The sequence below is a fragment of the Furipterus horrens genome, unplaced genomic scaffold, assembly GCF_987537825.1.
Source record: "Furipterus horrens unplaced genomic scaffold, mFurHor1.1.pri manual_scaffold_5, whole genome shotgun sequence".
NCBI lineage: Eukaryota > Metazoa > Chordata > Mammalia > Chiroptera > Furipteridae > Furipterus > Furipterus horrens.
The window spans coordinates 29,593,238-29,621,183 of record NW_028327175.1 but is presented as its reverse complement, the minus strand read 5'-3'; the positions used below and the strand labels follow the sequence as shown (position 1 = coordinate 29,621,183).

Sequence of the window (27,946 nt, the reverse complement as noted above, 5' to 3'; positions counted from 1 at the left end):
AGCTGCTTCCAAAAAGAAAGGAGTTCAGAGTGACAATTACAGCCCTGGTGATTCCTATTCTGACCGACTGCAGTGGCTTAAGATTCCCACAGCAGTTCAAGCTTTGGAAGCCCTGCCCTGACAATGAGCTCATGTGGGTGCAGGTAGGTGAAATCATTTCCCCTACACCACACCGCTAGAGAATGTGAAGCTAGAATTGTACCCACGTCTGTTGAATACTAACGTCCATTCTCCCCCCGTGACCTGTGACTGCTTCTCCCCTGAAGAGTGACATGGGCATTGCTGGCCACCAAGGCCCCCCAACCCTTCTAGAACTTTTGACCTGAAGTGTGCAAAATTCTGTTCTTGCTGTCTCAGACCTCTTGGGGGAAAATTGTTGTGGTATCAAGAATTCAGTTGTGCCAAAAGGCAATTTCATTATATCTCCTTTTGGAGAAAGGGAAATGTAAGAAGCAGTAGGTAGTGGTTTCCGCAACCATTAAGGAAAGTAACTGCCCACTGCCCCCATGAGTGCCTCCCCCAGGAATACTCATGAACACCATGGGCAAACATTGACCCAACCACTATCAAGTGAGAACAAAGTTTTCATTTTATTCAGGTGCTCACAGTGGATCCGTCTCCAGCATCATTTCCTCTGAAATAATTTCACATGGAAATGGTCACACTAGATGATCATCCTAAGTATTTACAGGTGTTTGGCCAGATTCTTCACCCAGGCAGCCTGAGGTAAGGAGGCCACTGTGCCCTCCTTCCCAATGTCAAGGCCTAAGAGTCCACATCAAGGCCGACTCCTAGAGTCCATGAAAGGGAAATAAGGCCTGTGTGCCACCCCTCAGTGAACTTCCCTTGCCAGCACACCCTTCCGGCCACAGGGAGAGCGTCAGGCTGGAGAAATGTGCCCAAAGCCAAGCTCCTTGATGCTAGGGCTGTCATTCTTCCTGTAGAAGTCGGCCTTCACATGGTTGGCGCGGCGGTGGTCCGGGTTCAGAGGCTCCACTGGCTGGTGGATGCGCCTGCCGTAGACAGACGATGTCAGCACCCCGACGGGCCTCTCCCATTCCTGTCCAGGGAGTCAGAACACTCAGGCAGGTGCACGCCCACTTCATCAGCGCAGCTCACCACTCCCTCAGCCTGGGCTCTGGAAGTGGATTCTGCCTGAGCACCTGCGCACCTGCGTTGTCTCTCCACCTGGGCTTCTTGGAGGCTACTCCACACTGATGCCAGGGGGACCGCTTAATTATGTCTGCCCCTGCCCCTCTGTTCACAGCCCTCTGGAGTCCTCAAGTCCTTCAGAGGAAAGGCAAAGTTTTTGCACCGGGCTCCAGGTTTCCCGTGACTTCAGGTTCATGATCTTCCTCCTTCCCCTTCTTTCTCTCTGCCCTGCTCCTGCCTGCCTTTCTTTTCTCTTTTCCCAACTTCTTTCTTTCCCAGGGGCACACCCCCCCTAGTGACGCCCTCGTCTTCCCCAGCAACACTGCCTCCCCAAACCCATCCTCGTCTCCCAGCCCCTTGCCTGTGTGCTATCATCCCTGAAGCCCAGTGTCCCTAGAAGAATTGTGACAGCCTGGACTCAGAGGTTAAACAAAATCGTATTTTATCTGTTAAACGACTTCTTCATTTTGCTTCCATTAAATTGTTAAAATTCTATAGAACAAAACAACAGTCATCAAAACACAGTAACATGTCAGAACAGAGCGTAGTCTTAGCTTTTTGTCACAAGAAAACAAAGGAGAGCAGCCCTGGCTCCTGTAGCTCAGTGGACTGAGCGCTGGCCTGCGAACTAAAGGGTCGCCAGTTCAATTCCCAGTCAGGGCACATGCCTGGGTTGCAGGACAGGTCCCCAGTTGGGGGCATGGGAGAGGCAACCACCCATTTCCCTCTCTTTCTCCCTCCCTTCCTCTCTCTCTAAAGATAAATACATAATAAAAGTAAACGCCTTAAAAAATAACAGAGATGAGCAGCACAAAGGAGAGGCACAGACACAAACTAGATCCAATAATAAATAAATGCACACAGAGTTAATCTATCAATGCCTATTAATATCTTTGGTATTACCTCCTCATTAACATGAAGTCCCAGGCTTTTTGCATGTTCTCTGTCATCTCGGTGCAGTTTCTGATTATATCCTGGGTTCTTCTTAAAAACACAGTCATAGAGGGAAATGATCCCTGTCTTGGAATAACAAGAGAAAAAAGGCTGTGGGTTTATTTGCGGGCCGAGCCACTGATGCATCATGGAGCTCGGAAGCCACCTCTCCCCGATGGAGACATATAGTGTTCCCATTGCACTGAGGTCACCCCATAAGCAAAACCAGTGGCCAGAGCAGGGAGGCCAGGCCCCCACCAGCCACAGCAGGCTGCTGGGAGGCAGTGGGGCAAGGACGTTTCTATGGGCCTTTGCCCTCCATGTTTTATTGATCCCTCCTTCACAGGCATGCTCCTCTCACTCTGACTTCATCAAACCTTAAAATCATAATAACACATAATAAAAATAATTTCTACTCTTCTTGTATATCTCAAATTTTCTACAATTACCTGGCACTGCTTTGAAAAATTAATACTACCTGGATACTAGGGCAATATAACCAGAGGTTATTCTTTAAGTTGCTATGGCTAGTCTGTCTACATGCAAATCCCTCCTAGAGAGAAGGAAATATTTTCTTCAATCATATGTAGTAGCTAAAGCAATTGTAACTCATATCTATATATATACACCTACACACACACACACATATATATTTGCTATATATTATATGTCCATAGGTACAATATACATATACACATCCAACATACACACAGCTCTGATGTACTAGAAAATGATCTACAGAACTATTATCTGTAATATCTCCAGTTTTTCATCCCAACTTTTCCTCCATACAGACATCAAATCTGCCTTATTTGGTACTTAATAAAAGGGAAAAAATCCATGTATTATCTGATCTTAAATCTTCACCTTGTAAGTCATTTATGTTCCTCCAACCAAGTGCCAGCTGCCTCAAATCCTCCAGCTGCAAAGCCAGATGCATCTTCTCACTGGCACCTGGGAGCACAGGTGATATGTCTGGGGTCATGGGCTTTTATTACGCCCAGTTTGTTCTCCCAACCTTGGAGCCTCTGCTCCTCCCAAATAACTGGGGTAAGATTTTGAACACACTGAGACCCAAGTCTTTTATTTTCTCCTCCCTTTCAGATTATTTTAAACATAAATGAACTCCCACTGTACATTTAACCAGTTAAATTCTGTGAGGAAGAAGGAAACAAGAGAAAGAAAATCAATATGTTGTTCCATGGTCATTGGGCAGGGGCAATGATATCTGCTAACCAAATACATTTCCTCCTCCAGAATAAACAGGACATCACCATTCATCTGCGGCCAGGTGACCAGCTCTGGCCAGGGGATGTGGGGGAAACCGATGAACACCACCTTCTCTCAAAATGCCTCCTGCAGTCCTCCATGCTCTCTCCTGTTGCTAGTTGGGTAGCAAATTCAGAGGATCCTGTGAAAGATGGCGAAGTCCCAAAGATCCCCAGGTTTGGCAATAGTGGAGCTACTAAAAGGGAGAAACCAGGTTTCCCCAGTTACTGCAGGAAGGAGCACTGCCAGGAAGAGAAACAGAGTGTTGGGCTACACGGGAGAAACACACTTGTGCTATGTTGTGCTTATATGCTTACATACAGCGGTGGGCTTGTGTTAACTACCTGAACGCTGAAGTAAAAAGACCTGTAAGTCTTTTCTGATTTCTGTGGTGTAAATACTCCCATCATGGCCAGATTTAGGCTTCTTACCAAATGCAGAGTTCAGAAGAGATGTTAAAAATTGGCTATTTGTCGTCACTATGAACAGGCTCCCACACACCACTGGTTAGGACTCAGGGTTCCGGTCTGTTTGTTTCCATGGCCTAATAGCCCACCTTGCCCGAGACAGTAATTAGCCTATGACTGGGCTCTGCTCATTCACTCTCTTCACGGGCCACAGCACTGTTCCCTCTTTTTCATCTTGAGGATCCCAGTTACCGACTGCCTCTCTAGAGCTACATGACCTACTTTTAAACCTGAAAGTTGCCAATGTGATTCAAAGCATTTTCTCTGATTCTTAAGGGCCTCATTATACTTCTGATAAACCCAGCACTTCTTGGCAGTCTAGCAGTATATGAAGTTTGATGAGGATATTTTCATTAATTTTAAAATCATTCAAAATTCTATATCTGAGAAGGAGTGTAGTTTGTCAAGGATATAAAGTTCAATTTTTTAAAAAAGACCATTCCCTTTGGTTAGTCTGTGGCAAAGATCATGTTTCCTCTCTGCTGCATTAAAATCACAAGTTTTGGAAATTTTTATAACTGTTCCAATCATCTGAATATTTTATCAATTTCATGAGAACCACATTGTCAGCAGTCTTGGTAAGGCCTCATTTTTACTACTTTAAATCCATCTGTTGTTGGCAGTGGCTGCCCAAAGCAGAGCACTGGGATGTGTTGACTTTACCTTTGAGTTGGAGTCAACAAACTCCTCCCTCGCATCTTGTGTCTGCTTCTTATTGGGGGCGTGCTCTGAGTCAGAGTTCTGCATCAGTCTGGCTACCCCAATTGTTGCCAAGAGGAAACTCCATGATGCTGGAGCCAGTTTTCTTTCCTCCTCTGTTAATAACAGCGCCCCTCCCACATGACCTCTGTCCCCTGCAATTCACATCACAGGAAGAAAGGGCCACCCGAGGGAGCTGACACTCGAATCTAATCTTACATTTTCCTCTTGGTCAACTATACTGGGAGAAATACTGTTTCTTTTCTTGTATACTCCTTTTTAAAAGGGGATAATTTGAAAAAATGTCTAAGATATATTATTAAAGGAGAAGAGCAAACTGTAAATATTTATGAGGGGGACCAAAATAACAATTTATTTATTTATCTAAATTTGTGTATTTATTCTTACATGCTTAAAATTCAGTCACCTTCAAAGTATTCTCCATTTGATGCAATACTATTGAAATTTTTTTTTCCCCATTGCTCAAAACAGTTTTTGAACTCATCGATTTTGATGCCGTTTAGTGCTTCTGCTGTATCATGTTTCACCTCTTCCACATCAGCAAAAATTTCCCTTTGAGGACACTTCTCATCCGAGGAAACAAACAAAAAGTCACTTGGGGTGAGATAAGGTGAATAAGGAGGGTGGGGCACAAGGATCATGCCGTTTTTTGGTCAAAAACTGCTGAACACTCAGTGTAGTATGGGCAGGCGCACTCGTAAATCAACCATCATGAAATGGGCAAATGCATTGAAAGAGTCTTAAAAATAATTCACTGAAGCAGAATGCAGCTTCTCTCAACAACACCAGCTGGTACACTGATACAGGTGGGTTCCTAGAACACTCATCTAAGTGGGGGAAGCCTGTACTACAAGGGACCTGCCCTCCAGAAGATAATTCTGGGTTTTTTTTGGAGTCCCTTCATATATATTGTGCATGGTTGTGTGATCTTCCATGTGTGAACATGTTCTCATAAAACAAAATTAGACACATACCACCACATTTATATACATACAGTGGAAAGATGTGCACCACATGCTCACATGTGTGGTTATGACTGGTAGGGACATTTATTCCCCACTCTGGGTGTTTCCTGCATGAGGAAGGACTTCCATCAAAAAAATCCACATGGCCTCTTTCCTCACTCCTTCCTCTCCCTTCCTAGGGTCTACCTGCCCAGGAGGAAGACATTCAACCCTGCTGCCCCTGTCTTAAATTGGTCACTAAACAGAAAATACAGCTAACCCAGACATGAGAGAAATACCTCAGTCAACTCCTAACTTTGATCCCTGAGGAGAGCAAGGCCAAGGGTAACCACACAGCAGATAATTCACAAAGAAATCTTTATTTAGTCTAAAAGAGTAATCCTGTAAGTCAGACTTGTCTCTTTGCTTTAAAATTTTTGCATATCATTTACTCATTCCTTATTCATTAGTGCAGCTGGTATTCATAAAGCACCAGCCGTGAGACAGGCACTGTTAGGTTTGCTGAGGATAAAAATAACTCCTGCCTCGTGAGCTTATATTTTAGTGGGGAAAAAACAACAAGATAACTAAGTAAAATACTTAACAGAATAGGTACTAATAGGTGCAAAGGGGGGGGCAGGAAATAAGGGGAGAAAGTGTATGTTGGGGGCAGTCATGATTTTATTTGCTAACACATTTTGAATGGAAGCCATGTGGGTTCAAGAGTCTGGAGGAACCAGAGAAAAACTTTCCTACATTTTAACAGGTAAAGCAAAAACAGAACTGGAGCTTACCTGTCCTCCACAGCCCCTAGGGGTGGCCAAGTGTGTGTGGCAGATGTGCTTGGTGCCCAAGGGAGAAGAGGCTCCACACAGAAGCGGCTGGGGAGCTCTTATCGCACACCTCCTGTATACTGGATACCGGCACAGGCCCTCCAGAGATTCCCTTTGCACCTCTGAGCAGTCAACATGCATTGTTATATTTACAAAGCGCTTGGCTGCATTTGGAAAGGGAAATTCGGTCATCAGGAGGGGAAAGAAAGTGTCAGCCCCTGGCCTCTGTGTCCCCACCACACTCCTAGAAGGAAAGTCAGCTAATCCCACTGAAGCTGAATTGGGGCTTTCTAAGTAAAGCTTCACTCAAAACAGTTATCCACAATTCACCTTAGCATGAAGGAAAGCATATTCTAAAACCACTCCAGGACTTTTTTTTTTTTTTTTTTTTTTAATATAGCTTTAGATTGAGAAATTTAATCGAACCTCTCATAAAAGGCCACTCTCCTTTGACTTAAGCTTTTCCATTTCAGGAGCAGAAATGTTGCAAGAGGCAGGGGAAAAAAGCGATTTAAAAACACCATTGGACTGAATTTGCTTTGCTGCCCCTGGAACATTTTATAGGAAAAGCCCATGCAGCTAGCGCCCCCTAGGGAGCAGGACAGGGGTTGATGGCATTGTAGTTGGTAGCTTGAGATCACAAATCTGCCTTAAGACTGGGGCATTACTGGGGCTTTAAATACGTGCAGTGCATTGACAGAGCTTTACCTTTGGGCTCTCTATGCCTGAGGGGGTTAGAAGCCACCTGATTGACACTCCGATTATTTGCCTCACTTGTGTTAATTTCAGACAGTGGAAGAAGTTGGGGGATAAGACACTGGCCCCTAGAACCAACCTCAGTGAAAGAAAGCTCTAATCATCACTAACAAAAACAAACAATAATTACAATAGTTCTGTACTTACACTGGGCTTACTTTATGCCACACTATTCCATTAATTAAATTTGTTCTCATAAGAACTCCATGCACTCAGTACTCTGATCTCTGTTCCGTAGATGGGCAGAGACTAAGTGTTTGTGACCCGGGCATTCCACACAGTTAGTAACATGAAGCCAATAATTCTACCCAGATTCCTTCGTGCTACTAACTTATCACTAAGTGTGTTGCATGCTAATTGGCTTAAGAGCTCATTCTGCAATGTTTTTCCTCAGCTTTGAGTGGGGCCTCCTGGAATTATTTGCCACCAATTTAGGGGCAGCTGAGCACTCCACAAACCTGTGATACTGTTCACCCTCTTTCAACCAAATGACCTCAAGGCCACAGAATCGGTTTCTGGAGTCCTGCAGCTGATTAAGTGCCAGTTCAGATAATCCCCAAGAGGATTTTACTTAGGTGTTAATATTTCTGTTGCATCATTTTCTTCATGTGACACTAAGGGCCTCAGGACTTGAATTTGCCTGTGACCCTGCTATCAAAGCTGCACTGATTTTTTTTTCTTAAAATCTACTTTGCACTACTTTGTCCTAAGACCCACCCACATCAAAGCAGGGGTTGGCAAACATTTTCTGGAAAGGGACAGATAGTCACTATTTTAGGCTTTCAGGTCTCTGCCAATACTACTCAATCCTGTGTGGTAGCTATAGACAGTACTAAACCAATGCACCTGTGGCTCTGTTCTAATAAAACTTTATTGAAATAGGCAGCAGGCAGTATGTGGCCCAGAGGCTGACGCCTGCATTAAAGGGCACACTTCTTGACCACTCCTAATGTCCTTCAAAGTACAGAGCCCTGGTCACCTAAAACCTCAGGTGTCTTTCTGCTCATTAGTTGATTCTTTCCCAGAAAGGCGGAGCCACATATCAGATTGGTGAAGTTAGGGAAAATAAACTGGGCCTACCAGACTCAACTCTGCCCCTTTTCCTTGTAGTGCCCAGCCCACAAGGGTGTGGGGTTTTGGCTTGGCCTTTTCTGAGGCCCATAGCTGTGGTGGGTGGGTGGGTAAATCTGCCCAATTCTGAGCTTCATGTCCCCCAGCCCATTTGCACAAAGGGGGTCGTAGTTTCCTGCAATATGGTTTTTATTCTTGATAAATATGTATCTTGGACCCCATCTATTTAGTCTTTCATCTTATTTCCCAATAGCCTCAAGGGGGTAATTAATAAGACCTCTCAGAGATACACATAAAATGATGTATTATAAATGTCTTTCAATAAGACAATTTATAGTCTCTCAACAAAACAATGTAGACCAACTTAAAACATCAAGACTCCTTGCTTTTAGGCTACTTATTTCATGCTGTACATTAATGCTATGCATGATTCATGAATTAATGAGCAATGATGTAGGTTTTACATACTTAAAATGTAAAATTGATTTAACAAATGAAATCTTTGCAGGTAGGAATTCTTTCAAGACATATTACTCATAGGAGGAAAAAATATGGGGTCCATGGTGACAGTGAGGTTAAGAATTATTGTTCTCCTGTCTCATTACCTGGTGGACAGTCGAACCTAGGAGAGTCAGTAAACAGGGTTGCAAAGACAGATACACTGCACATGTCCTCTTTCTTGTCTTGTCCTTTTGTCCTTTCACATTGCTCAAAGCCAAGCAGAGAGGTGCTAACAGATGTAAGAGATCCTCCTGGCTGAAATTTATGTGTTAATTTGCTCAGGCTGCCAAAACAAAGTACCTAGACTGGGGTGGCTTAACAATAGAAATTTATTGTCACAGTTCTGGTGGCCAGAACTCTGACATGAAGGTGTGGCAGGGTTGGTTCCTTCTGAGGCTGTGAGGGTACATCTGTTCCATGCCTCTTTCCCTGTTGAAGGCCGTCTTCTCCGCATCTATCCACATCATCCTCCTTCTATGCCCCTCTCTGTCCAGATTTCCCCCTTTTTATAGGGACACAAGTCATACTGAATTAGGTCCATCCTAATGACCTCAATTACTTTGATTGCCTGTCTCCAAATAAGGTCACATTCTGAGGAGCTGGGGATTAGGACTCTAACAAGAATTTTAGAGGGACGCAATTCAACCATAACAATAGTCTAAACTAGAAACTGTTGGTTCTCTTTGTAAGGCTAAGGTCCCGACAATGTGAGTTCGCTTAAAATTTCACAAGTGGCAGGTACTCAAATGTGTGCTGATCTGAATGGTGATTCTTTTGCGCTCCATGGATTGTGGGTAGGAAGGAGCCAAAAGAGGAATATTTTGTGGGAATGCATTGTACATTCTGAGGGAAGGCATTGATTAGCCGTCTCTGGGCCACTCATTATCGCTGCAGGATGAGTGTCCTCAATCAATGTGCCTTTTTAATAATGATGTCCCTGCACCTTGAGCTGCAAGATACTGGAGACATTTAGGAAAAACAGCCAAAAGAAAGGAATAGAGGACTCCCAACAAGTTCTAATTTGTTTCATTTTCTTTGACTTCTCTTCCTCCATTAGCTGTACAGTGGTCTTCGCAGACTCGCAGGTTCTTCCCCTGGCACATATGGGCCGGGTGGTACCAGGGCTGAATCTGAAGAGTGCTCCCAGACTCGCTCTCTCTGCAGGTGGGCGTCTGTTCAGCTCTGCCTCCTTGTCTTCGGTTTGCAGGAGGGTTTCCATGCCCTGAACCGGCAGGGCAGTCGCTGCGGGAGGACTTTCAGGCAGTGGCTGTTCCCTGACTACCCCGGGCCAGCGGCAGACAGCCCCCAGAGAGGGTCATGCTCCTGCCCGGCGGCGCAGCCCCGGCGACCGGGGACCCTCCTCCAGATCCTGGGCGCGGAGAGTCTCCTGGCTGTTCCCGGTGGTGGTGGCGGTGGCGGCGTTGGTAATAGTATTGGAAGCTGAGCGGCCCGCCCGTTCTTCTCTGAAGAACCCCCTGCTGAACAACTCCCTAATCCTACTCTGCACGCCATTCCCCAAGCCCGGTCCCAGCTGAACAGAACCCACCCCGTGCTCCACCCCTGCCCACCCTCTCTGGGGAGGGGGTGGTCTACCTTACTCCGCTGGCTCTGGCGGCTGTACTCCCGAACCACCAGCATGGCCCCGCCCCTCCTGTGCAGACCCGCCCCCAAAGTCCTACCCCTGAACTGCAGCACCGCCCCCAGGCCTCTTCCCCCGCAGGGCCCGTTCCCTCCCATCCGGTCCTGACCTCCCCTCTCCTGCCCCCTCCCGGGTCCCTCACCGCCGCACCCCGCCTTGAGGCCCCCCCGCGGCGCACCTGGCCCTGGCGGTAGTAGTAGCTGTGCTCCTTGGGATCCTGGCGCCGCGGCGGCACGTAGCTGAAGGCCGACTGCGCCGAAACAGGCGGCGGCCTGCGCCTGCCCCGCAGCGTGGCGGCGGTGATCTCCTCCTCGTCGTCGTCCTCCATGCCGCCCGAGTCCAGAGCCCCTGAAGCGGTCCTGCTGGGGCCCGCCAGCTGGGAGCCCTGTCCCAGGCTGCCCACCGCAGACTGCCCCGCGCAGCGCCGGAGTTTGGCTGTCGCCTGGCAACCGCAGCCCTAGGCTGTCAGGTTGGGTGAAGGGGCGGGGCGATCCGGGGGCGGGGTCGCTCCTCGCCCATCGCCCATTGGCCTCACCCTCAGTCCTTACTTGGTTGTGAGTCCGCGTGCAGAGCCCCAGATGCTAAAGTGGCTGCTTCGGGTCCTAGATGAGAGACGCCCATGCGATCAGTACTTTCCAACCTGCTTGCCTGATCCCACGCCTGGGGAGTCCGTTCACTCAGAGACCATTCGTTGGGCAGCTGATGAGCGCGCACTTACTAAGTGCCAGCGCTGGAGACGCAGCCTTGAACCATGCTGCCTGTGTCCATGTTGAGCTTACAGGCTGGTATAAGACAGGGAATAAATGTGGAACAAGACGAATAACTTAAAGAGCAATTTTAAGTCTAGAGAGCAGTGCCACCCAACAGGAACGTAGTGAGAGCCACACAGGTAATTGAGAACTTTCTGTTAACCTCACTAAGAAGGTAAGACACAGGTATATGAATTGTAATAATATATTTATTTAACTCAGTAGCTTCAAAACATCATCTCGATATGTGGCACTAGCCACATTTCAGGTGCTAGGTGGTCACGTGTGGCTTTGGCCAGGGCAAGTGTAAAGCTTCCATGAATTAAATGAGCATGATTTTTAAAAATATGGCAAAACTCAGCTGCTAAGGGTTTGAGTTCTAGCGACCCTCTGTGAACCTAGTTATTGCTGTCTCTCCATGTGAATGCTGGTTCAGTAGCTCTGTTCCCTCGCCCAAAATTCACTGAGCTGATGGTTAAGAAGAATGGATGTATAAACAAACATATTTATAAGTAGAAGGAAAACAGCCTGTTTTGTGAATCCAACAAATCTAAAGGGCATCAATAACTCAGAGTTATCAATGATGCTCCTGCAAGCCCAGATAATCTGCCTGCAACTGGTTTCTGAATCTTCTATTGGTGCTGATTGTCAGTGAGAATAATAGTATGACCCTGGCTCCTGGAAGAAGGGAACTGCTGCCTGTCCTCCAAACCTGTTTAATCAGATCGTGGGCATGGGCAGTGGTCCATGGTAAGATTAGACAAGCCTTTACCTTATCGTAGGCCTCCTTCCTGGCAAAAAGGAAGGCATGGATGTCAGCTGATTTAGAAATCTTGCTGGTCATCAGGTTTTTCCTGTAGGCTGTCTCTTTCAATTGATGGAGTCCTTATGGTTAAACCCTTTAAGCTTCAAATTTATAAATCAAGACATACACATGTAATTAAATTTTGGTTTTGTTCACCTTGTTGATTTTGGAATAAGAATGAACGCCATTCTAAATGACACCGAAAATAAAAATTCCCCAATTCCGACAACTTTAGCAATGAGCACCACCGCCCCGCAGGCACGGGGATTCCTTAGAGGAGTCTGACCCAGGTCTGGGACAGGAGGAAATGATAAAATGAGTCTGGAACATCCTGTTCTGCCAAGAAGTGTTTAAAAACTTATCTGATGAGGTCTAAAGGACAAAGGGGCCCATCTGAAGGGTATCACATTTAAGCATCAAAAAGACACCAGTAGAGGACTGAAGCACATCAAGTATATAAAATTTCATGAGTTCACAAATATCCTAAGGAAAAAAAAAATTGACCAGAGCACCAACCAACTCTATTCTTAAAATTAATACAAGAAAAGAAACATCGTGTTTCCTTCTGTGGAAACATTATTTAGAATATACACGTAGTCGATAGGAGAAATTTCTTCTTTATAGCCAAATACAAGGTAATTAAAATATAAGAAATGGTAGAATTAGGAAATACTTTTTTAACACAATAGAACAATGGATCTAGGCAACAATCATCAGCAGGTGCTAAAACCATTAGGTGAAAGGCTGATGGAGATTATACAGTAGATGGATCATGCTGGTAATATGGAACCCACTGATCAAATGTAATAAATATCACTAAGAGGGGACAACCAGACATTATGGTATGAAAGCAAATACACAGTACCACCTTCCAAAGCATCTTTGTCAATTTTTTTAAGCTGAATCTAAGCAAGCCTTTGGATCTTTCAGTTTAACAGAAGATAATGAAAGTAGAAGTTAGCTGACACCAAATCAATAATGTGAGACATTTTACAGGGCAATTGATCTAATTTCTCCAAAAGGAACAGAAAGAAAAACTACATGAGGGAGGGTTGCATTTATGGACAGCTAAAAATTATTTTTGATTTATTTTAATCATCCACTAAGCTTCCTTACTACCAACTCTGTTATAATTTTCTTGAACTGGGAACTTTGTTCACTTATCTTCCTACACCTACTGCCAAATCATCAATAAAATTCTGGGTTCCAATCCCTCCCAAATTATTTTTCAGACAGCATAGGGAACTCAGGAAATGATTATAGGGAATAACTATTAATTGTGTTAATTGAAATAATGATAGAATAGTTAAAAAGAAAAAATGTATTGGCTATGGATGCATACTGAAGTATTTAGGATAAAAGTGTATGATAGTTTAGATGTTTTTATGAACAGTCCAATAAAAAAGGAAACAAAAAGAAAAAGGAAAATAATTAATGAAACATGACTGGAAAATTTCAGTAACTTTTCATGCCGAATAAAGGACTCACATGAATTCATTATACTATTGTTTCTCCTCTTATGTGTATTCAGAGCGTTCCATAATTAAAGTGACAGTAACATGATTAAGAGGTATCGTTTCTTGCAAGCAACAGAACCCAAAATATCAGTTCAAGCCACAAATAGTGTGCACTATCTGGCAGAAACGGTGGGAGGGGCTGGTAGGTGGTTGTTTGTTCTGAGGTGGAATTCCTAGTATATTCAGGCAAGGTTTCTTATGATGGAGCTCAACAGGAGAACAAACAGGTAGGCATATTGACTGTTGCAGCAAGGGAGAGGGCTCAGCAGAGGAACCCAGAGACAGCCAACCAGAGAGGGGGAAGGGTAGACTGGAGCCTAATTGGATGAACTGGGTTGGAGAGACTCACAGCAGAGGAAATTTGTGTGTAAAGGGGTTAATGTTAGGCCTGGCCTGAGGAGCCAGCTCTGGTCCCGGACGATGGTGTATCCAAAACCCCCTCCTATGAAGCTCTGCATGGAGTTGGAAATATGGAGGCTACTTCTGTGTCAAAATGGCCCATGGGGCTCCGATTCTGTAGGCATTAGAGGGATGGCCCATTCTTATTGACAGGATTTCCTGCCTTTCAATCTACTACACTTATTATTTTAAATATTTACATGTGGTCGTTCAATTGCCCTCAGGTGTAATGAGTCTATGCTACTGTAACCATAAAGGTATTTGACAAACAGACTGAGAAGTTTGGCTCTATGATTTCAAGGTCTCTCGGCCTCATGTCCTTGAGGCTTATTAACAAAGCAGTTGCCACAGGTTCATGTGGAACCCCCGGGAGTCATACCCATGAGTCAGGTGTGTTCCTCCTTATAGGGCATTCCCGACATGCACTCACCACGAGCTGTAATGATGTTTAGTTGAGAATGCAACACATGTAACAATAATAATAGCCCACAAGGCTTACTGAGCATTTATTGTTTCCCAGGTACTGGCCAACAGTGTGCAAGGTGCGTGTCATTCACTCTTACACTAAGTGTTTAGACTCCGAATGGGTCTGGGTATGTATCCAGCAAATCTCAGCCTTTGGAGGCTAATTCACTCCCTTCGCCACCACAGAACCAATACCCCCTCCCTATGACTCTTATTTTCCCAGAAGTCTATCAAATATGCTGAATTCTGTCCCTTCCTATTCTTTCTTTCATCTAACAGATGTTTACCAAGTCTCCGTATACACCCAGGCGTACATAGATTCGGAAGGTAGGATCCTGGTCAAGGAACTCCCACTCCAGCAAGCAACTCTTCATCTCACCATTGATCTCTTCTGTCTAGGCCTGGTTCAACTCCTGCTCCCCATGTCTGTCTGTCTGTCTGTCTGTCTCTGTCTCTCTCTCTCACACACACACACACACACACACACACACACACACACTCCCCACACACACACTCCCCACCCCCGCCATTCACTTTCTAGCCTTTGCTGCCCCTTAGTGGCAGGCCTGAAGAATATATATCACTATTCTTCAGGGGTTATGCTTCCAAGTAAAACAATTTTTTTCACCAATATTTCTTTCTCTGCTTTACGTTCCTTTGCTTTCACTTTTGGGAAAAAAATACACCAAGATTAAACCTTATTTGAAAACATTAATATATGTTATCGTGAGCTATCAGACTGTATGTGTAATTTGAACAAGTACAAACACATCACTTTTGCTTGTATAAGCAGACATTAAAATTTAACAACCTGAGAATTCAGTTTATAAGGACATGGCTTTATAATGTGACAGACCTTGGCAAGCCCACTCTAATGTGAGAAATCAGCAATCTTATTTATTAGCCTAAGTTACTTCTTATAATATATACATGAACATTTTCAGGATTAGTGCCATTTAGGTCTCGCTTCCTTTTCTGTGACTACCCTGTGTCCTTTATGCTGGGTGCTCTGGCCATTGATTCCTGAAATGCTCTCCTATCACCCAGACACTCCTTCTCTCTTCCTAAAATTCAGCTCACAAGTCACGTCAAGAAGCCTTCCATACTCCCCTTGCAGGCCTGGTCTTCTGCATTCCTAGCCTCACTCATGCTTCAGGAGCTGGTCATCACTGTCATCATCTGCTGATTTATCTATCTCCCTTGACCCACAACCCCTCAAGGCAAGGGCTCCTGTCTGCTTCCCTCTGGATCTCTAGCATTTATTGGGTGCCAAGCATTGTCAGAGCTCTTTTGTGAATGCTTGTTGGATGAAGAAAGTGGGTAGGGGAGAGCCAGGTGGGGCAAAGGCTCAAAAGAGGATGTAACCAGAAGTGTGGAGGGAGGAGTGTCTGATTCCAATTACAGCAATAGGAAAAAAGGTTGTGATGGATGAGAGGGAGTTAGAGAAATTGAAAAGGTGGAGGAAGAGCATTAGACTGTGCTTTTCTTTATCATTTGTAGAATTTTAAGATGGCCATTACCTCTGTGTGGCTATTTAGTCAAGGCTCTCTCCTCTCTTTAAACTGCAAGATGTCTACTTCACAGTTCAGGGCTGTGTCACACTCAAGGATGAGCTGAGCCCTGGGGAGAGGCACAGTGCATTGAGGCTGGTCTAGAGTATGGGGAGAGAATGGCCAGGTCACCTGGGCACCGGGACACATCAGAATCCACGGCACCTCTGTCCTATTAAATCTCCATTTGCTTCCATGTCTCCTTTCTCTGTTACCAGAGGCATAAACTTTAAAGAATGATCTCAGAGCTCACCTAGTCTCCGTTTACTAAAGATAAACTGACTCAAAAAGGTTAGGCGAAGTATATAGCATGATGGGTGAAAATTCAGACCAATTAGTACTAGCTAACATAGTCTGTGCTTACTCTGTGTTAGGCAGTTTTCTAATGGTTTTATATTTACTAAATAATTTTCATTTCAACCTGTTACAGGTTGAATTATGTACACCCACCCCTCCTCAAAAAGCTATATTAAAAGTCCTAACCTCCAGTACCTGTGATCTTCTCTGGACATAGGGTCTTTGCAGGTTTAATTAACGTAAGATGAGGTCATTAGGGCGGGTTCTAATCCCATATGGCTGGTTAAGACACGGGTACACACAAACGCACAAAGGGGAGATGGCCACGTGAACATGGAGGCAATTGGAGTGATGCTGCCACAAACCAAGGAACACCTGGGGCCACCAAACCTGGAAGAGGCAAGGAAGGACTGTCCTCTAAAGGCTTCAGAGGCAGATGGCTCTGGAGACACCTTGATTATGGACTTCTAGTCACCATAACTTGGATAAAATAAATATGTTGTTTTAAGCCACCCAGTTTGTGGCACTTTGTTCGTGGTTGTCCCTGGAAACTATTTACAGCTCCATTATTATTTAAGAGTACCCTGAGGAAACAGGCCCAACTGGTGAAGCTGGAACTCAAAGCAGACTAGATTCTTGCCACTCAAGTCTGTTGCTTCTCCAGACCAGCTTTAAATCTCATTCAGCACTTGTGAGGCATGAAATGCTAGGGAGGACATTCATCCTCTCTGCGCTGGTTGAAGCAACAATTTAATCAGAAGCCCAAGACTCGCCACTGTGAGGCTCAATACATGGCCTGCGCTCAGCACAGTGAGTGAGGGATAGATAGCTGCTGCTTCCTTGCTCAAGGTTGCAGAACTAGCTGCTGGAAGAATCCCAGTCTCCAACTTCAGAGCTCTCAAAGGGCCTCTTCCCCAAAAACCCCACCTAACCCTAAATGTTTTTTTCATATCTTTATACTGTTACTAAAAAAATAATAAAGTTCCCATACTAATATATTTTCTTATTAACTAAAGGGTTATTTCTACATAATCCTATATTTATACCCAAAGGACTCTAGTCTGTTTTTCTCACCCCTCCTCCTTACCATATATTACTTTCTCTAGAAAAATATAAAAAGACATGGTAAATTTTCTTCCTTATATTTGTTAGAAGAGGAAACAAAGGTCTCTGAAGAGACTATTTTCAGTTAGCAGATAACTCTTATAAGAAAAAATATTTTAAAGTAACAACTTACTCATTACATACTTTTATTATACTTGATTCTGTTTATTGTATAAAAGTATTTATGATACTATTATTAAATAAAAATTTAAATTATTTTTAAATTTATCACCCATAATTGTATACATGGTATAAGGAAAACTACAGACCCTTTCCAGATCACCAGTCCATAAAGAAAGAGCTACTTCACAAATTATATTCTTTTTCTTATACTGAGTCCCGTGAAAATGTAAGTTCTTTCATGGTATGAGTTCTGAAGACCATATTCCTTCTTGTTACCAACGAACAGCAGCATTTTGAGAAAATAGTTTCCTTTGTAAATATTCCACCAAGTCAAGCCTTGATTTTAGCATTTCAATCTCATAATAGGGTATCTGTAAAGGGAGGAAGATAAAATTCATCATACTCCTTCACAATCTGAAATTCCCTTGTTTTTTTTTGGTTACCTCTCTCTCCTGTCCTCCGCCATGGCAGAATGTAAACTCCTTGAGGGTAAAGATCACACTAGCTTATTCATCCTGTAAATGCAGTGCCTACAACAGCACCCGGTGCAGAGTGGGGGCTCAGTAAATACAAAGCAGAGCATGCAAAGAAAATTGGAGCCCTGGGATTATCAGATTAGGGTTAAAGGTGATCTTGACCTGGGAGCTGATGAATGACCACAATCAGATACTCAGAGTGGTAGAGACTAATGAGGTGGTGGAAGCAGCTGGACAAAGTGAGAAGGGCCAGAGGGAATCCAAGGGGGCGGAGGAAAGGGAAGCAATCAGTGAGCTCAGAGCAGAGCGACTGGCTGGCAGCAGACTACGGAGGGCCTGGAACATTGAGACGTCCAGGATCTTTGACTTTATCCTATAAGCAATAAACAATAAGGGCTTCTGAATACACACTGGCACAGTTAGTTTTAGGAAAATTAATCTGGCCAAGTACATATGGAGTGGAAAAAAGTAACCAGGCAGGGAAGCAGAGGGCAGAGTGGTGGATAGCTTACAGAACTGGGGGAAGCTCCATGACTACTTTCTGTGGCTCCTCACGTAAGACCTTCTTATGTGATTTATGACATAAAAACAAGTCAGGCCCTAAACATTAAGTGGTGATGAAGATACTGGTTTTAATGGGCTATCCTGTCCATTTTTCATTAAATCAGGGGGGATCTTAAAACAAATATTCCAATATTGTAATTGAACACCAATAAAATATACAGATGATGTATTAGAATCATACATTTGAAATCTAAATTTTATTAACCAATGTCACCCCAATACATTAAATAGAAATTTTAAAAATGCCCGTGACCTTAAAATAATAATAAATAAAATAAAAGAGAGTTAAGCTTAATAACAACGTTGGCATTTAAATTAGATGTAAGATTCTTAGTCCTTTGGGCTGGCACACCACTTAGTAACCTGGAAAAAGCAAATCTGAACCAGAAGTTGCTTTTGAGAAAAAAATAAGATGAAAGCATACCTGAATAACTTGATAACCAAGTAAGTGCAGGTGTCTTTGTTTAATAGCTTCCTTTCCCAGTAAGTGTTTGCTATTCAAACAAAATCTTTTTGGACCATCGATACATAGTGCTACTCTGAAAAAAAATCAAAGAGAACGAAAGTCAATTTTTAAGACAACCCAAAATATTTATATATTTTTAATTGCCAGAGTTTATTAGGGGTTTGCTTACTCCTTTTTGCCAGTGCTATTTTCAGATGAATAATGAATGTGTTATCCTTTAATCTATTGAGAAAGCATTCACTTTTATTAATATTGAGGTTCATAAACTGTTACAAGTAATTTTTAAAACTGGTATGCTGCAAAGTAGTGTTTTAATTTCCACAGTGTTCATTTTTTTCATTTTCTTAAGAAAACAATCATTGTTTATTAGTCTCAACAAGTCTTGTAACATTAACCACAACAGTTTTCTTTACCTTTTATGTACATCTTCATCAAATGTAAATGGTAATACAAATCCTTCTTCATCTAATTTAATTTCAACATCTGGTGAGAGAAGAAAGGAAAAATTCTTCGTGTGATACCCTCACAAACACTATCTTCCTTTCCTCCTCGTTCTCTTTTGAATTCTTCCACATTGCATTTACCAACTGGCTGAAGGCTGCAAAGTAATGACCACACCAGACAATGGTGAGAATTCCAATTTAACCGGGTCTATGATCAACCAAGTCAGCCTGAAACTAAGAAGGCTCAACTACGCAAAAACAAGGAGTTATATGGGGTATAACAAGAACAGTGCACATAACTGAATCCTTCAATCCAGAGGGTGAAGAAAATCCTCTATGTTAAGCCTCGTTAGACACCTACACACACTGAACCTTCCATCACTGGAGCTCCGAGAGCCACCAGGGCAGGTAAAGCATCCTGCATCCTGACATGTGGTCCCAGAGCACGGACAGACTCCTTCCTATCCTCTGATGTCAGCCATTCCTTTTGCAAAAGGACCCATAAAGGAAGGGAGTGGGATATGACCACTTGGAAGGTAGAAAACATCATCCTCTTTGAGCTGATTTTCTTTCACTCATCAATTTTAAAAATTGTAAGGGCAGGAGGACTTCGACTCTCTCATCAGTGCTGTCCAGGAGAACTTTCATGATGATGGATGGGTTTATACCTATGTTGTCCAATACGGCAGCCATGAGCCACCTGTGGCTACTGAACACTTGGAAATGTGGATAATGCGACTTAGGAACTGAACTTAGATTTTTTTTTTTTACATTTTAATTATTTTAAATGTAAATAGCCATGTGTACTGGAGTACTAGGCACTGGCCTAGAGTACAGCAGCAGCTAACAACTACTAAGCGCTTACTGTGCTCCAGGTATTAGTCCACATTATTTCATATAGTCCTTAAGTCTTTGAGGTCACGATTCTCTCATTTTATAGAAAGAAGAAGGCAGAAAAGGTTAGAAATTCTGCCCAAAGTCATTCTGCTACTACATGGCTAACACATGGGAACTCAACCCCAGACAACCTGGACTCTAAGCCCTACTCACACCCTTGTTCCAATACACCTTTAGGGAAGGGTCGGGTCCATTTTGTATTTCCAGACCTGCTACGGCTACTAAGTCCCAAATATTCCAAATAAGAATACAGGCTGAGGTTTAGTAAACAACAACAAAACTCCCTATTACTCACCTATTGTGTAATAATAGGGTGTTAACACTTTTGAAGCAAAGTACACTCTTGCTCCTAAAAGGTCAATTAGCCCCATCATCACAGATTTATAGAGCCGAAAATCCACAGGTGTCTCCAGGGAACAGCATGGAGTAAGAAATGATTTCACTCGATATTTAGGAAGAAGTTTTGGACCCTAAAAATTATATATGCAAATAAGAAAAAAAAAGATAACAAAACCAACCAGTTAATAAAATGAAGGCTACATTAGTATAAATCTGATCAAATTACTTTATAGACATGAATGATACTTTTCCAGGATTTAGGGCAAATATTTTTTTTCAAAATCACAATGTAAAATATTCTTGTTAATAGTTCAAAATATCTTTTAAATATGCTTTTATTTTTTTATTGTTGTTCTATTACAGTTGTTCCAATTTCCCCCTCATTGCTCTCCACTGCCCTGCCCTAAATGTGTTTTAAAAGTAGTCACTGATCACCTCACAGAGAGAGAGAGAGGGAGGGATGAAAGGAAGGAGGGAACAATGTCATGACAGCCATATTCGACTACAGAGAAATTTAAAATTTCTGTAGAGCAAAGAGGCATCATAAACACTAAACCAAAAAAAAAAAAAATTGAAAACTGAAAACCAAAAGGAATATGCATGACAGCTAAAATTTGCTTTCCAATGAGTTCTAGGGGAAAAAGATAAACAACCCAACAGAAATATGAGTTAGGAGGTAAAAAGACAGTTGACAGCAACTGTAACTGACCAATAAGCATTTGAAAATATGCTCTACTACATTATTGCTCATTAAAATACAATTTAAAAATGTGACCTGGTACTCCTTCTCAGAGTCGAATGAAAAATTAAAGGGGTAAAGATACACTGCAATAGAAGTGGGGGAGGCGTGGCCATCGCCATTCATTGCGGGGGGAAATGTGATGTCCGCAACTATCAGGGAGAAGTCTGTCAGGGTTTATTGAAAATCAGTCCAGTAATTCCACTTTTAGGAGTTTGGTCTCTAGATTAAAAGCACAAAGGCTTCAGTATGAAAGGCTATACAAGGATGTTTATGACAGCACTGCTGATAGTGATGAACATTTGAAAAAACGTGAAAGTCCAGCAACAGTGGAGAGGTAGGATAAACACCAGGAACTATGATGCCATTCTTAAAAAGAATGTGTTTTATCTTTATGTAGCGCCCTGAGAACTGTCCATGATGTACTGGACATAAAAGCAAATCGTACTTTGTCCCATTTCATAAAAGAGACAGAGTACATAGTGTTTATGTATTTGTGTACATTTGGACATAAAAACTGCTGTTAACACTGTTCTCCTTCAGGGGTAGAAGGAGGTTGGGGGTAACTATTATTTTTATGCTTGGTACTAATAATGGTATCTTTCCATTCCTTTACCTTATTCCCAAATGAGCTACTCTTAAATGTGGTTCACCCAGGTACAAAGGGCCAGGCGGAGATGAGTACACCTGAAAATGCTGCTTATGATTTTAAACCAAGTGCAAATTAACATTATGCAAATGAATCTTCAGAGTACTTGATGGGACACACAAACTCAACCTCCACTGAATTCCATCAGATGAGAGCTCTGGCTTAACAAGGTACTCGGAATGATTTAGTAAGTGCTCAGTCCAGATTACACTAAAATCCCAACAACTAAGGGGCTAAAGCCCTCAGTGTGGCTCTCCACGTTATTGGAGTCAAATCCCACAGCACTTGATAAAACCTTCCCAGAAATCTTACACAGCAGGAAATGGGTCCTTCAAGGGTATGAAAACAGGAGTAGGGTCAATTTATCAAAGACATGGCTATCTGGTAGCCACCAACACCAAGTAAATGGAAGTTCTGCTTTTTAAAGAGGTTGAGGCAGATCAAAGGAGAAGGAACTGAAAAAAATGTCAGGGTGTTGGGGGCACAGAATAAAAGAAAACTGCCCCCCGCAGAGAAATAAAGCAACACAGCTCAGGCTTCTCTACCTTATAGAAAGGGCATTCTAGGATGGAGGTTAACAAAAGCTGGGTCAGTCGTGCCAGGCTCAGTCTGTCCAAATACGATTCCTCACCTGAAATAAAAAGCATCCCGGTCATAGTTAAAATTTAAATTTTTATATACGCAATAAAAGAGTATCAAGGTTATGTGGCATTCATTTACTCACTCCAATAAGGTACTCTTAAATGACACTATGAAAAGAACACATTAGAAGGAATTATGCCTTCCTGCTTGCCATCAACGTAACCTCATTTTAACCTCCAAGAACTGAAGCTCCTAATTAGAAAATATATAATTAAGGGGGACAACATATGTTAGTTGAATTAGTAGAAGCTTCTTGGACATTAAGATTTTTGATACACTTGGTGGCCTTTAATTAAGATGCATACTATCCTCTCAACAACAAAAGTTCTACAGTTGCTCTCACAAAGATTCTAACATGTTTTGGACTGTTAACTTTGCTGTCACCACAGCCCCCCCAAGAATACTTTCTCAGCTGGGGCAGCAGTCTGTTTACCTGAAACTGTTTTCTCACTCAATGCAATGTTCTAGCTTCTTTTTTTTGTTTTAATGCTGCCCAACAGAGAAGGGACACTGATTTTTTTGAACAATGGTTGAATGTCTCCTGAGTGCTGGCCACTGGGAACAGGGTAAATATTCTAGATTTCATCTATTTATTCATTCATTACAAACAAGCGATCCTCCAAATGAACCCATTTTCCTTGTTCTAGCATTGTTTAACTCTGCATTTACACTACCATCTGCAGCTTCAGGTGTCTTCTTTAGTTTATTATGGAAGAAAAAACATTGCTCAATGTAAAAGGAACCTGTGTGACTTGAAAACATCACAAGTTCAAAGGTTTTTCCACCCTCAGAAGTTATAACCAACTCACCTTGCAGCTGCTGAAGAAAATAAGGGCTGAATATTTGTGCCATAAAGTTGACTGGATGACATTCAATAAGTGAACACGAATGGAGAAGTTTCAATAGTGTTTTGGGAGGAAAAGAACTGAAATGATTGAATACTATATCTTCTAGCTTTCTAAATAAAGCAGAGGCATTTGGTGGCAAATAATTGAGTTTTCCGAATGGTTCAATCAACTCAGAAATCTGACTAGGTGAAAATTTTTCTGAATGGCAAACAAAAGCTTCTGCCACTGCATTTAGGATGGGTTTTGAAAGGATCTGTTTTCTACTGCAGTACCCCATGACTTTGCTGACAATCTCAGGGTCCAAAGTGAGACGGAGTAACGCTACATGCTGCTCCAGGGCTTTTATAACAAATCTATCATGGTGCCCAAAGTATACAAAAGCATCTAAGACTTTCCCAAGCTCTTCATTAGTGAAACGAGGGATATGCCTCACAACATATTTACCCAATTTTATAACCAGAGGAAGTGCCTGAGTTTGATCGAGAACCATCAGGGCAGTGAGCATTTGGCTTATCAATTTAGGACTCAGGCTGGAAACTACTGACAGAGAAAAGCTGTTTATCTTATTTAGAAATGTCTGGTATTGGTTCACTTTTTCAGTACATGTCTGCAGTATTCTATAAAGGGCCACGATATCCTCCGGGGTAAATTCTTCCAACTTTTCACCTTGCAGTTGATATATAATCAGGTCTAGTGTCTCACAATCTGGACCTTGTAGTTTCAGCAGACTTTCTGCAAGAACACAAAGACTGTGGACTTCCAGGCTACCCCTTTTGAGACGATGCTGGCATTCTGCTACCAAGTTCAATAACAAGCTACTTTGGGGATCCACAGACAACAGAGTTAGAGCTTGCAAAGCAGTCACCAAACCAGTGTTTGACAGATTGGAGGGTTCCTGTTCAAACTGAACACATAAAGCTTGAAAGACAGGATTCTCTAGTATTTCCTTTGGCAGCCTTTGATCATCATCTTTTTTTCCCACTTCACAAATCCGTTGTAAGGCTCCTGCTGCCATAGTATCAGGCAGAGTTTGCAGTGTGCTTATAAAACTTAGCACTTCCTCTGACGAAGTGAAGTTGTTCAGTCTCCTGTAAAATATCTGTTCGTCCATCTTTTTGAGATTTTGTTCAAAATTGTCCCAGTCATGTGCTTGAGAGAACACTGGCTCACCAACTGGATGAAGGTCATTTCCATTTTCTGAATGGAACTTTTTACAACAAGCATGATGGAACCTGACCTTGAAAGGCCCAGTTTGTAGTGAACAGAACCATGGGCACCGTTCCTTGACTGGCCCGTGAACATGATTTACAGGTTGATTTTTCAGAGCAACCAGAGCTCCATGTATCCGAAAATCAGATAAATGACAAAGATTCCTCCGCAAGGTAATTAAAGCCATGCCATCAGATTCTCAACTCTTCATTTATAACTAAATATAAGAATAAAAAACATGGTCAAATATATTGGGAATATGACTCATTCAACAACATCAATACTTATGAAACTAAGGTTGAGTACCCAAAATAAGTGGTTAATAAACATCTCCCACACAAACATAAGTACCAAGAAAAGCAGAACCACTGTATTTTAAAGCTCAGAGAAGTGCCTGGCCCCTAACAGTAATAATCGCTATCATTTGCACTATTGTGCTTTACATATACTATACAAAATCAATAAACAAAGCACTTTTATCATCATTTCACAGGTGAGGACACTGAAGCACAAAGAAGTGATTTTATCCAGTTTACACAGCTGAGTGGCAGAACTGGGATTCAGGCAGTGTAGACACAAACCCGAGTCCTGTAAGTTAGTTGATGGAACTGCATTTAGTTACATCTGTTTTTCCATTGGAGGATGGGAATCTCCGGTTGCAGAGGGTCCACTACAGTTAAGTTTCGGGGGAGTCAAAAGTTATACCACATTTTCCACGGGGCGTTGGAGGGGAGGAAGTGTCAATGCCCCTAACGCTCGCGTTGTTCAAAGATCAACTGTACTCAAAAAGGAAACAGGTCAAGTAGCCAAAATTTCTATAGGTCAACGTAAAGCAAAGATATTTTAAAAAGTGCTTAAAAGGCCCAAAGGTTTTGGTTTCCCCTCGTAACTATGACTGAGGAAGATAAGAGTCAAGCTACGCAAAAGGCTAAAAAATAAATGAATATTTTTTTTAAAAAAAGTAAAACGCAGGTCAAAGAGGGGGTAAGGTGCGCAGCCCGCGCAGACCCAAATACCCCGCTGTGAGAGTTAGCAAAATAAATGTGCAGGACAAAAGGGATGCGGCGCCCCGGATATCGCGTCCTTCTTGGAATGAAACCACCCCAGGGGCCAGGCGCCCCAAAACCCGGGGCCGGAGACTTGCGCTCAAGCACTGGCCGGGCGCGGCGGCCTGAGGAGAGGTGAGCAGGCCAGGGCAGCACTGCTGCTTTAGCGACGCTACGGGCCCCAAAACCCGAGCTCTGTCTGAGCTAGAGCGGATACCTACCGGGCTCAGCCGTCCGAAGTTCCAAGCAGCATCTGGAGGCACCGCAGCCTCGTGGACCCCCGTGCTCGCCGCCGCCGCCGGGCCGAGCAACACGGCGCACGCGCGCGGACAGGAGGCCGCGCCTTCGTCCGGCGCGCTGTGATTGGTCCAGCTCCCCTGCGAAGTTTCTATTGGCAATGATCTTGGGCGCCTAGCACGCGTGTCTTGACAGTGTGCGCAGGCGCTGAAGCAAAGACCCTGGTACCACGTTCTACCCGGGTGTCCCCTACTGGGTCCCCGCGGGTGAGTGTTCTGTGTCTGTTGCACCTTTGTTTGGCCCGCACGCCCAGCACGAGCCGAGGGGGAGGTGGCTCCGGAGCGGGGCGAGGGCACAGATCGCCGCGACCTGTACATATCCTGACCCGGGTGTGCGCGCGCTAGTGGATCTGGAGCCCGTTCCCGCTGAGCTGCGGGCCAAAGACAGGCTGCGTTGGGGGCCCGACGGTCTCCCCGCCGCCTCCTGCGAGCGCGGGTCCGGCGTTTGTGCGAGCGGAGCTGGTTCCGCCGGTATCTTTGTTCTGAACTCTTTTCTAGTCGGAGGTAAAGGGCACAGTGGGGCGTGAGGACCCGGGATGGGTGGGGGATGTTTGGAACTGGCGCTGGAGACTCAGGTGTGTTCGGAGCGCGGACCTGGCCGTCTGGGTTGTCCTGCCCCACCGCTTCTCTGCCTGTGAATTTTCTGCAGGTGCCAGGGGAACCGATTCGGAGAAACGTGGGGTTCAGTACCTGCTTTATAAGGTGGTTACAGGGCGAAGGGGTTCGGTTCGTTCTCTGAAGCGCCTACACATGTGCGGGGCTCTTAACGTGTTCCGGATGGTTAGCTATTGGTGGCGTTTCTGTCCCTGCACTTTCAGAGTTTTCAGTGGGCCCCAAATGTGTAGTGTCTTTACATATTTGCACGTTCCTTTATTCTGTTAGTTTACTTACTGACCACCCACTGTATGCCAGGCGCTGTTCTGTTCCCTAAGCATATCCCACGATTATTAATATGTTCCCTAACAGATTCTTTTACTTTTTAATTTCTTTGTTGCTTAATTTGTTCTAAGATGTAACTGGCCAGAGGATCATAAAACTGTTGGTGGCTCACATACCAAAAGCCAAGATTTTGATTTGGGTTTCAGTTTAAGTTTTTCCATACATATTGATAGTCCCTCAGTTGTAGACACTGAATGAGTATGAAGAGAAGTCTGAGTGTCCTTTATTTTATTACTGGTTTCTCTTCAGGAAAAATGTGTGTGCTAGTAAGGCGATTGAGTGGATTATAAATATTTACTCTCCATTGTGAGAAATGCTCACTATAAAAACCAGGACACAGGACTTGAGCAGCAAAACGAGGTGTTTATTCAGGAGTCTACAGAGTCTGGCGCAACCTCAGCCAGGAGAATGTGCGCACCAAGTATACAAAACTGGTTTTATAGTAATGCGGTTAGCTCCCCCTACCCTCTCCTCCCCCGTTTCTCCATTACTGGCTACTCCGGAGTTACAGTCTAATGCGATTATCTAAATGCCCCTATTGTGATTTGTAAATATGCTACTACTGTCAACTACTTTTTCCCATTTTCCCTTTGTCTTGTGATGACTATCTTTCCCCCTTCAGGATGCCCCCTTTGTGATTTGTAAATATGTTAATTTGTCAACTCCCTTCTCCCATTTTCCCTTTGTCTGGTGATGACTATCTTTCTACTGGTTTGGGAGTCACTATTTCCTTGTTTCTTTCACCATCTATAAATATTAAAGTATATATACACTGCCCTTACATATATACTTGATATTGAATTAAATAATGAAAGTTTATTTCTAGTGTATTTAGCATTAGAATCAAGTACTCCCCAAGACTCCTACAATTTTTTTTAAAGAATTTTATTTTGTTTGTTTATTTATTTATTTTCAGAGAGAGGGGAAAGGAGAAAGAGGGAGAGAAACATCACTGTGTGGTTGCCTCTCACCTGCGCCCCCAACTGGGGACCTGACGTGCAACCTAGTACTGTGCCCTGACTGGGAATCAAACCAGCGACACTTGGCTCGCAGGCCGACGACGCTCTATCCACTGAGCCACAGCAGTCAGGGAAGACTC

General features: G+C 43.4%; 2 protein-coding genes across 3 annotated transcripts; both read right to left on the bottom strand.

Moving 5' to 3' along the window:
* Positions 1 to 571: 571 nt before the first annotated feature.
* CFAP90 (cilia and flagella associated protein 90) lies at positions 572 to 10,695 on the bottom strand. Its single transcript, XM_090278915.1, has 3 exons — positions 10,464 to 10,695; positions 2,056 to 2,172; positions 572 to 1,060 (listed from the first exon to the last, which is right to left on the bottom strand). The coding sequence occupies exons 1-3, from the start codon at positions 10,611 to 10,613 to the stop codon at positions 881 to 883; spliced, it is 447 nt and encodes a 148-aa protein (XP_090135041.1). The 5' UTR covers positions 10,614 to 10,695; the 3' UTR covers positions 572 to 880.
* Positions 10,696 to 17,336: 6,641 nt separating this feature from the next.
* Positions 17,337 to 25,918, bottom strand: FASTKD3 (FASTK mitochondrial RNA regulator 3). Of its 2 annotated transcripts, XM_090278912.1 has the most exons (7): positions 25,834 to 25,918; positions 23,319 to 24,783; positions 22,413 to 22,498; positions 20,436 to 20,610; positions 19,214 to 19,283; positions 18,759 to 18,873; positions 17,337 to 17,665 (listed from the first exon to the last, which is right to left on the bottom strand). In XM_090278912.1, the coding sequence occupies exons 2-7, from the start codon at positions 24,751 to 24,753 to the stop codon at positions 17,567 to 17,569; spliced, it is 1,980 nt and encodes a 659-aa protein (XP_090135038.1). In that variant the 5' UTR covers positions 24,754 to 24,783; positions 25,834 to 25,918; the 3' UTR covers positions 17,337 to 17,566. The 2 variants fall into 2 exon arrangements, with proteins under 2 accessions (XP_090135038.1, XP_090135040.1); XM_090278914.1 differs by lacking the exons at positions 17,337 to 17,665; positions 18,759 to 18,873 and having other exon boundaries at positions 19,220 to 19,398.
* Between the last annotated feature and the right edge of the window lie 2,028 nt (positions 25,919 to 27,946).

Coding starts and splice junctions, on each gene's coding strand:
- CFAP90 (XM_090278915.1), bottom strand. CDS start 10,613: ATGGAGGACGACGACGAGGAGGAGATCACCGCCGCCACGCTGCGGGGC. Junction 2,173..10,463: donor ACTACTACCGCCAGGGCCAG/GTGCGCCGCGGG, acceptor TGTTATTCCAAG/ACAGGGATCATTTCCCTCTA. Junction 1,061..2,055: donor GACTTCATGTTAATGAGGAG/GTAATACCAAAG, acceptor CTCCCTGGACAG/GAATGGGAGAGGCCCGTCGG.
- FASTKD3 (XM_090278912.1), bottom strand. CDS start 24,753: ATGGCTTTAATTACCTTGCGGAGGAATCTTTGTCATTTATCTGATTTT. Junction 19,284..20,435: donor ACCCTATTATTACACAATAG/GTGAGTAATAGG, acceptor TTCTCTCACCAG/ATGTTGAAATTAAATTAGAT. Junction 18,874..19,213: donor GATGAAGATGTACATAAAAG/GTAAAGAAAACT, acceptor ATTTTTTTTCAG/AGTAGCACTATGTATCGATG.